Genomic DNA, 10,003 nt, shown 5'->3' with positions numbered 1-10,003 from the left:
ATATAAGAAGTTTCATCTCTCATTTCTTCTTGACAAATGCTGGCGCACTTTAAGCCCTGACACAGTAAACTACAGATTTGTTTCATTAACAAAGTATCTTTTTCAAGGAAAGCATCAAAGCAATAAGAAAACTCCTGAGATAAATGTGATAAAGCAGCAGGAGTTAATTAAGTAGGACAATGAGTAAGCATTTATGGGTGTGATAGGAGACCCAGCTGATTTAATTGCGAGCCTAATTATCAATTAGAGAATCAAGAAATGGCGTGTAAGTGAAATATTCCATTTGTTGATACTTTAATGATTTTCAGAGACCCAGAAGAGCAGTATTAATTGCTATTTTAGAACTACAGAAGGCATTTTTATTTTCCTCTTACTCAGACATTCTTAGTACTTCTAAAATAACTAAGAAATGCATATAGTCTTGTACTCAAATATTTAAGTAGTTTAGGTACTCTGGATTTTTTTTAAGAAGTCTAGTAATTAAACATTCAAACACACCGCCTCTAAACCACTCAGCTGAAGTCAAAACCTTTCTGCATTTATTTTCTAATAAGGATAATAAGTGCCCAGTAGTGTGAGACTCCCATTAACTATTTCCAGGGTGTTCACACAAGTCAATATTTCCAGACAACACAAAAGAGATTGGGGAGCCATTTAAACCCACGGGGGCAAAGAGCCAGCTGGCTCCACTCATTGTTGAAATATTTTATCCAGCAAATACAAGAAAATAAAATTACCGAAAAATTAATATATTGGAAAACAATGAACCCGTTACAAGCTGTAAATATATTCTAGGTTCTCATATAGAAGCCATAAAGTATCTAAAGATCTTTCTCAGAACTTCTGACATGTAGCTTGTAAAGGACATTTATGAGAAAAAGAGACCCAATAGACACCGTTTCACTGCACTGGTGTTGTTCCCCAATGAAATTATCAAAAAACAATTTTGGTGTGTAGCAAGAGGAACCCAGAACAGGACAGCAGATTAAAAAGAAGCTTTCAATCATCTTCACCCAAATGTGTTTTCCTTTCATTTAAAGACACACAAAAAAAATTACCGAGCACTTGCCCTGGCCTCCTGAGGGGCCTCAAGAAAGCAGGGAGCAGGAAGTTTTGACTTGATTTTCCCCCGAGAAATGGCTGTACTGCCACTAAAAGCTTCCAAGAGACAAGAAAAGGCAATCTTTCCCCCCAATAACTACATATGCACTTCCCGACATTAATTTATTACGCTTTTTGACACGCCTCCTCATTACCTTGGGACCGCCCCTCCGCCATCTTGTGCCGCCCACACGAGTTCCCGCCCCTTCCGCCCAGCGGGGCTCCCCCGCCGCCATCTTGTGCCCGCCTGAGGGGCCTGGAGGAAGCAGTGAGGGGGAATTATTTCGCTTTTTTCCCCTGCGACATGGATGTGGTGCCACCGGAGAGCTCCCAAAGCACGAGAGAAGGGGATCCTTCCCCTCGGTGGGTGTGAGGGCACTTCCCCACATTCCATGGAACACGTTCCCGCCCCTTCCGCCATCTTGTGCCCGCCCACACGAGTTCCCGCCGTTGCTCCGCAACGCCCGAGCGGCCGTGGCGGAGCGCGGGGCTGAGGCGGCGCGGCCCCGGCCCCATGGAGCCCCCCAACTACATAGCCCAGGACAACAACTGGTAACAGCCCGCCCGGAGCGGCAGCACCGCTGCTCTGCTGCTGCTGCTGCCGCCCAGCTTCCCCTCCCGGCCCGCAGCTCCGCGCTGGAAGAGTTCGGTGTTTAAAGAGCGGTGCGCTGGGTGAAGCGTGCCTGGGTATAAAGTCATTCAGATTTAGAGGTGGCTCCAGTGCACCCCTCATGCCCCGCCGGCTGTGGGGTCGGGGCACCTCATCAGCCCACACAGTAAATGAAAGTATATTTGAAAGCATCATTGCTGCTTACTTTCCAACTTCCTCCGCTTCTTAACATAATTTAAAAGCAGTGCAGTGTTCCATGCAGTGTTCACTGTTTCGTATACAGCGTTTCAAACCTCTGGAAAGTATTTTCCCATTAGCTCCGAGTCCGATAGTGATAATTTGTATATAAACGCGCTGCTTTGAGATGGAAGTTTAAAGCTTCCAGCTGAAGTGCTGTGCTTTATGACATCGGTAGTTGGGGTTGGCATGTTGGGGTTTTTTTAATGAAAATTTTCAAAGTAATTTTAAATGTTTTGTGTTGGTTTCAGGAAAAACCGTGTTGAAAACGAAAGAGATGCTGCAAAAAGATGGGCTGAGAAATGGGGATTTTTGAAAACACCTCTTGAAGAGGTAAAATTGAATGTCATGTAATATGGCTTATAAGATAAGCAACACATGAGCACAAATTTACTGGACACAAAACTTGAGCACACATTTATCTGGACACAAAATTATGAGAGCACAGAAGACCAGAAGTGTACTGAAAATGCTTTGTTACGCTGACATCCAAGGTAGCAACTACACTACTTTTGAAATGGTTCAAATATTCCATTTTCTTCTGAATAAAATACATCAAGTGGTAATTTATATGCTGTGCATATTCTGATATATTTCTCCTGAGAAGCATGACTCCTAATAGTGCTAACAAGTACTAGATGCACACTGACAGGAAAATATTTCCCCTTTGTCTCTCCATATGGTATTTTAAAAATCTAGGGGAAAAGGTTCCAGCTAATTAAATTGTCAGTGGGGGAATCTACAACAAATGAAAATATTTGGAGTGATGTCTCTTCTCAGTGATGTTTAGATATTAGAATACAGTAGCACATGATGTTACATTTGCAATCACAGTATTTCATTGCTAAAGAACAGGATTGATGCAGCCCCTGCATAGTTACAAAAGAAGTTTGCATGTCTTCTGAAACAAAAAAAAGTCCAGTAATTTCCAAAGCACTGAAATAAATAATCCTGCTTGAGGGGGAAGGAACAGGAAGGTCATCTGCAACAATGAGGGGAATGGTGTGGATTTCACATATTATAGTATATTTCCAAAGATGAGGAGTCCAGTTTTTAAATATGTTTTGGTTTTAGTTGCTTGGACCTGAAAAGAAAGAAGCTGCAAAGCCCAAGCTACAGCTTCCAGATCACCTGCAGGTTCGACCTGTGACACCTGTGGAAAAATACATTAAGGTTAGAAAATTAGATTTTAAAATTGCAATACAGCAACATCTGTTTTAAGAAACCACACAAGCTCTGGAAACAAATTGTCTTATAGAGGGGGGTCTTTAACTAAAGGTCAAAGTAAACTGCATTTGCAAGCCAAACTATGCTTTAAAAGCATTTGTTTAAGACAAGGAATTGCCCTTTGGATATGGTTGTAATTTTTCTGTCTTTATTTAAGAGTCTGCTTTTTGTCAGAGACAATACCACTGTCCTCTTCAGTACCACAAATTAATAAGAAGCCATTTCTAATAATCCAAGTCATAATTATTTTGTTTTGTATGATTTATATGTATATTTGGGGTCTTAAAGCTGTCAAATAGCTGGAGAGTAGAATGTGAGTGATGGTAGGATCACCAGTGAATAGGGGGAGTCCACTGGCAGCTAAAGCAGTGACATTGGGAGAGGAACTTACAAAAGGGGAAGCAGAATATGCTAATGAAAAGGAAGGTTAGTCCACTTAGAGAAGATTAGGGAAATAAAGGAGATTGGAAGTTCTTACTTGCTGAACTAGCTTTCTTTCAAAGGATTCCAAGGGTGGGGAGATAAGGTATGGAGGTAGTAAAAGCTTTTATTGAGATTAAATTAAAATAAAAATTAGGAGCTAGTGCTGAGTGTGGTAAAGCAATGCAAGGCATCGTTTCTGCCAGTACTGCTCCTTGTTCCTCAGTTTTGTCCCACAGCTCCAATGTCAGTGCAGTTACAGTCCCAGCCCCTGAAGGTGTTGGTGCATTAACAAATCCTGCAGGTTTCAGCTGCTCCCCAGGCGTGCAGAGCCTGGTGCACGGTGGAACAGAGTTTCCATTTCACCTCAGAACTGGGAGGAAGAGAAGGGCTGGCTGTGATTTAGGTCACCTTTTACATATTCAGAGTGAAGTTTCATACATCTTTTCAGAAGTGTCTTTCTGCACATTTACCTTGTGGTAACAGTCAAATCTGTTCTCTCTAGGTTAGACTAATAAAAGCTCCTGCAGTCCCCTCCCCCAGAGCAAAAGTGGGACATGATTTCCTTCATTATCCTGCTCAGTGGGTGGCACTTTTGGCCATAAAAATTATCTTTTCTGAGGAACTGCTCCACCTCAATATCATAAACATTTTCTAATCTTGGCCAAAGAACAAAGTGAAGCAACTCTGGCAAGAGAACTGAAACATTGTTCTCTTGCTGTGTATTTCTGTGCTAAGTCCCCAGATGCTGAAATGATAGAACGTGCCCAATTGAGATGATTCAGCCAAAGTAAGCACAGCAGTCACTGAACAGAGTCTGTTGGCTTTTGTTTTGTTTCCTTTTTAGCTAGATTAGTTGCAGATTAACTTGCTGCTCACCCATCTTTTAGAGTAGAAGGAAGGTAGTAGTTCTTGATGTAGAAGCCAGCTTGGTCAGTAATATCTTCAGCATTTGGATTTAAAATTATTATTCCATAGCTGCATTACCAAATACATTACAGCAAGGAGGAAACACTATTTCTCCTGTTTACTGAAGTTAATTAGTTTTAAAGATGATGATGATGATGATTATCTTCTGCTTGAGCTTTTTCCATACATAACAATAATACAAAAATTCTAATAATGTTAAGCAATTAAAGCCCTTAGTATTGAACCAACCTTGGAAAAAAAATAATTCCAACATACACTACTAAACAATGACTTGATTGTTGATTTTAGAACACAACAGTACAAAAGGCAGTGTTGCAGAAACTTCAACCAAAAACCTTTTCATCATTCAGTTTTACATGTTACTTTGATTTTAGGTGCTTCCATCTCCTCCAGTACCTAAAACGACCCAGGGATTTATTGGCTGGAGATCAGGGGTTCCAGCACTGGCTCTTGAGCACGATTATCAAGTCCAAAGCTGCAAAGGATCTGTCTGTAGAATGAAGTGACCATGGGAGTCTTCTAAGTGACATTATGAAATAAAGAGGCACAAAGATTCATCTGCATTGCTAAGGAAATATCCTGGAGTGGACTGTGTGACTGTTGTGCATTTCTGCTCTTTGTAAAAATCCACAATCATTTTGGTAAAGGGTGAACATTTTCATTTCACTTCATTGAATCTATGGCATCCAGGCTGCTAACTCTGCTTCAGAGCTTCTCCTTGTAACTTAGAAATAACAATGAATAAACTCAGGTAGAGATCACAGAGCACATACTATTTTTATTATCACTAATAAGACTATAATTCAAAAATATTCATTGGAAATTGGAATGACAGTGCAAATTTTTATAATTGTTTCTCCATGAGAACCTCTACTCATAAAATACTCATAAAATACACTGGGTTTTGTGTTGGGTGTGCCTTGCAGGTATTTTGTGCAGTTACACACATAAATGAATAGTTCCTAGTACAGAAATAAAGTACAGAAGGGCCACAGTGACCAAGAGTCACTTTGAAAAATCAGTTTTGCTGTCAAGACAGGGCTTTTCCATTAGTTGATCAGTATGCAAATGGGTTACAAAGGATTTCTATTGCTTCAGTTGTGTGTATAGCAGTATTTGCACCAGCCAGGGAAAGCTGCTCAGAGGCAGCAGGTGATTGCTCTGGGGTTACTGGAGGGGCCCCCTCAGTGCCCTGGCTTCAATCCTGCTCTTCCCTGTGCACCTGAAGGTTTGCCAGGATTTCTGGAGACCCAGGAGGAGACTGAGCTGCAGCAAATGTTTGCACAATGTAATTCTAACTGGCCAAGGTGTTCACACCAGAAGGTTGTTAAAGCAAAAAAGAGCCTCCAGGAAATCAACACAGGCAGCTCCCTCCAACTCCTTATCACTTAGAGGAGAAAGGTTTTCCTCTTGAACCCTGCTGCAGCATCTCCTTGTGTTCTGCAGCCATCAATATCTACTGCTTGAGTCAGCACTAAGTCCTTGGCCTTCACAGCAGTAAGGCAGCAGCCAGAGTTTGTTCTTCCCTTCTTCCCAAGAAATGACTCACAATGATCAACATCCCACCTTTTTTTTTTTACATCCATTTCCAAATGCCCACAAAATAATAATATTTTACTTTTTTCCATACTCTTTACAAATAATGGAGAAGTGAGTCATATCCTTTGGAAAGATTACCCAAGAAGGAGAACACATAGCAGAAGTAACTTCAGACACTTTATTTAAAAACCAGAATAAAGAATAACTTGGAATCAGACTCTGGAAATTGAAGTTAAATTGTAGTTTAGCTACTAACCATAACCTGTGTACACTGTTCTTTGGACAACCAAGACAATTGTAAGAAAAATATTTAAATTCAATGTGCTTTCTTGTCATTGCCAGGTTTGTATCTCTTGCTTATTTTAATCATGTGGTATGTGGTTCTTCAGTTTATTTTAAGGTCATAAGATCTTATTCTTGTCTGATTTATATAAACAGGTATAATAATGATTGATATGGCATTTAGTAGCAATTAAATTACATTAATTCAGGCCAAATAAAAGGGGAATTCCACTGGCTTTAAAGAGTTATATTAATAAATCAAAGCACCACATACCCATTGGATGTTTGTATGAAGTGAAATCCAAATCCAGATGAGCATGGTTTGATTTTGAAAACCAAAATAAATTCTTTCTCCAGCATTTACAGTTGGACATTCCTGACTCTTATTCCAATGTCTGAATATTAACTCTGGCCTGACATTAAGGGTTTTGTATTGTACATTCTATCATTTAAGGTACCTTTACTTCAGGGGATACTTTGATAGACACTAATTTGGGATGTGCAAAGAATATAATCTAAAATTTTAAGTCATTTCTTCATCATAAATCTGTCAGTTATTATTTGTCCCGTGTATTCAGGGTTTTGGTGTTATATGAAACTACAAACCTGACTATTTTTTCCCAAAACTTCTAACATTTTACATGAAAAAATTTGTAGAAGTTGTGAATTTGCAGCTGACAAAGGACTGCCCAGTCATCTGCCCCAGTTTTGAATCCTAAAGGTCATTACAGAATTTTGTATCACCTTGTTATGTTTGAAACCCGGCCTTTAATTTGTGGAAATTAACCTATTTATTGGAGCCAGGCTGGGTACATAAATGCCACTGCACACTGTAAAATATCACACGTCTCCAAGGTCAGGACAGTGTCAGCAAACTCTGCATACACCAGAAAATGCTTCAAAACAAAATTAAATCACTTCAAAAGTGCAACAAAAGCCTAAACAATTTTAATTCCGTATGAAAGTGTTAGACCTGTGTTTCTGTGCAAGTCAGAGCAGAACCAAAATATGAGAACAAGATGGAAGTGTATTTAGATGTCTTTGATGCTCCAACCAAAATTTCATTTGGTCTTTTGCAAAGTTTCTGGGGAGCACAGGGAGCTGCAGAGCAACTCCTTGGTTGACAGAACTTTCTCAGAAAGCTGAAGCCATCTGGCCTTTGGTGTTGTTTTCAGGTGAACTTTGCTAACAGACTCATTTTACAGAGCTGTGGATGGCCCCTCAGAACTGCACACACAGAAATGTTACTGGATCTGAGACAGGCACCAGAGCCAGAGGTGGAAACAGGTCAGCCCCACGTGTGCCACCAAGGATGTGTCCTGCAGGTGCTCTCCTGGGTGGGTGATGAAGTAACAGCAAAGGCTTAAATGGCAGCTGTGTTTAAGTTGAAGAACAATGAAATCAAAATTATCTTTTTCACAAGCACTCACTTAACAAACAACTAAACTGGGGGACAAAAACCTGGTGTTTTGCTCCACAATGTGTTCTTTTCCATGCTGCTAGAACTGGCACAGAACTGGCACTTGCTATTTATAATTTCATTAATATAAGATACTTTACCAGGAGTTCAGAGTCAAAAGACTGCTATTTATTTAAAATGCATTTTATAGAGAATAAAGTTTTTATATTAGATCATAGTTGCTGGAGATTCTGACTAAGTAGCACTGCTGAGGTTGCAATCACCATGCAAGGGTTGCTGTACATTTGGAAAGAACCAAAGTGCAAAGCAGCCACAGCCTGCACACAGACAAGTGATCCAGTGCCTAAAAGGGTGCTTGGAGAATAAACCTCAGTGCTCTGCATGAGACATCTCTGCAGTGACATCTGTGACAGCCCAAGGACACTCAGTGCAGCCCTAACCTGAACAGCAAACTCCTGTTTCCAGCTCATCCCACTGGCTGCTCTCTCTGCCTGAGGTAACTTCAGTTCTGAGATTGTTTCCTTACAAAACAGAGGATGTAGATTACGTTATTAAAATTTGCAGAGACATAAAGCTCCCCATTCACACACATCATTTTCCTCCTTTAGTGAAGGATTCTTTTGGGTTCCTTCCACGCTGTACAAGGTAGCAAAGTGACAAACATTGATCTAACAGAGTCACTGGCAACCAGAGCAGAAACCTCTGCTTTCCTGTGAAACCCAGCCCAGCCCCTTCTTGCTTTAGGTTCCTCAGTGCTGTGTTTTGTTCCCCTTGAAGCCAAGCCCTTGTAGCAAGACTGATAAGGGCTGCTCACAGACTATTACCTTCTTCCTGACTCCTGTGGTTTTCACATCCCATCAAATTGTCATTTAGCTGAAAGCATGTCAGACCATTTCACAGGACCATACTGGAATAAATTTAACTGTACTGGAAATTGATGCTGTTGCGCTGTGAAGCTGATTGGGTTGGAAGTGAACAAAACATCGTTCCTCAGTCATACATGGAAAAGACTAATGGTATTGAGAAATAATTTTAAAACATAACAATTCTGTTCACCTCGTGTGTCCTGTGTTAGGTGAGCTGCACTGTGCAGTTCCAGATGAGACCTAGCTGAAATTTGGAAGTGATGGGTCAATACAATGTGCTTTTATTAATGGAAATTAACACCTTTACACCTTGTGGTCACAGGTTGTGGATGTGGCCCAAGTGACTCTGAATTTAGCCCCTTTCCTCATAATTTCCCCTTCACTGCTTTATCTGCCTCACTAAAGAAGTGAAATAAACTAAAAATTCACTAAATATTCAAATAAACCTGCGGACTTCAAAGCACAAAAACAGATGCAACCATGAAGAAATAAACAGAACAAAGAATCTTCACTCCCCACCAGCACCACACGTTCAGTTTGCTGGCTCCATTGACAGCAGCTCCCCTGGGTGCAAAATCAGATTTGCAGGTACCAGATTGGAATTAAATGTGGACACAATTCTTGTTAATCTAGGTTTTTAACAGCTCTAAAACCAGCATCATTTAGAGTTCCAATACAGGGCTGAAGAAGTGGCCGTTTTCTCTGTTTCCTTGATAAAGGAAGGGCTCTTTATTCGGTCCATTTTCCTGACTGCTTTCCCAAAAGATCACAAACGTGGAGTGTAGCCCTGCACCCAAACAAGCCATGGCAGCCCTCGCCCCCAGCCCTGCGCGCACATTTCTGATTTCTGTCTGCGGCTTTCCCAGCGATGCCTGCAGGCAGCCGAGTGACACCCGGCTAATCCGCGATGCTCCAGCCCGACCCGAGCCTGGCAATGCCTTCGCACCTCCCGCAGCCCCTCCTCCTCCTCCCGAAGTGAGAGACGGGCGCTGCTTTTATTCCTCACCGGGGAGCAAGACGAGCCCGGCTCTGCTCGTGAATCTCCTCTGCTCGCTGACACGCGTCAGACACAACATTCTCATCCTTAAAAGCTGGAGTAAAACAAAAACAAAGCAAGAGCCCAAAAAAACACGCAGCGAGCTCCAGGTCCCTGTCTGGAAACAAGAAACAGCCATCATGCTCCTCTTGCCGGAGCCCAGCCGTGTCCTTTGTCTGATGAAAGCTGTGTGATTTCTCTGCTCCCACCGCGTGCGTTACAGATTCCATCTTGGCACTGCACTGGTTAAAGAACAAACCCCACATATTTACAGTCTCTCAGGAGAAGTGAGATCCAACTGACTGCCACGTGAGGAAGCATGAAGGGACAAGGTT

General features: G+C 41.5%; 1 protein-coding gene across 2 annotated transcripts; it reads left to right on the top strand.

The window, feature by feature from the left end:
* The first annotated feature begins 1,332 nt into the window (after positions 1 to 1,332).
* Positions 1,333 to 6,711, top strand: CIMIP1 (ciliary microtubule inner protein 1). 2 transcript variants are annotated; one of them, XM_066561611.1, is made up of 4 exons: positions 1,333 to 1,464; positions 2,200 to 2,281; positions 3,023 to 3,121; positions 4,900 to 6,711. In XM_066561611.1, the coding sequence occupies exons 1-4, from the start codon at positions 1,406 to 1,408 to the stop codon at positions 5,029 to 5,031; spliced, it is 372 nt and encodes a 123-aa protein (XP_066417708.1). In that variant the 5' UTR covers positions 1,333 to 1,405; the 3' UTR covers positions 5,032 to 6,711. The 2 variants fall into 2 exon arrangements, with proteins under 2 accessions (XP_066417708.1, XP_066417709.1); XM_066561612.1 differs by lacking the exon at positions 1,333 to 1,464 and adding an exon at positions 1,553 to 1,653.
* Positions 6,712 to 10,003: the final 3,292 nt, after the last annotated feature.

The sequence above is a fragment of the Molothrus aeneus genome, chromosome 17, assembly GCF_037042795.1.
Source record: "Molothrus aeneus isolate 106 chromosome 17, BPBGC_Maene_1.0, whole genome shotgun sequence".
Lineage (NCBI taxonomy): Eukaryota > Metazoa > Chordata > Aves > Passeriformes > Icteridae > Molothrus > Molothrus aeneus.
Note: the sequence above shows the minus strand (reverse complement) of the source record. Positions and strands in the feature narration are given on the sequence as shown.

Bases quoted from the DNA above. Each gene is read 5' to 3' on its own strand.
- CIMIP1 (XM_066561611.1), top strand. From the start codon at position 1,406: ATGGATGTGGTGCCACCGGAGAGCTCCCAAAGCACGAGAGAAGGGGAT. The intron at 1,465-2,199 runs GTGGGTGTGAGG...TGTTGGTTTCAG, and splicing joins GAAGGGGATCCTTCCCCTCG to GAAAAACCGTGTTGAAAACG. The intron at 2,282-3,022 runs GTAAAATTGAAT...TTTTGGTTTTAG, and splicing joins TGAAAACACCTCTTGAAGAG to TTGCTTGGACCTGAAAAGAA.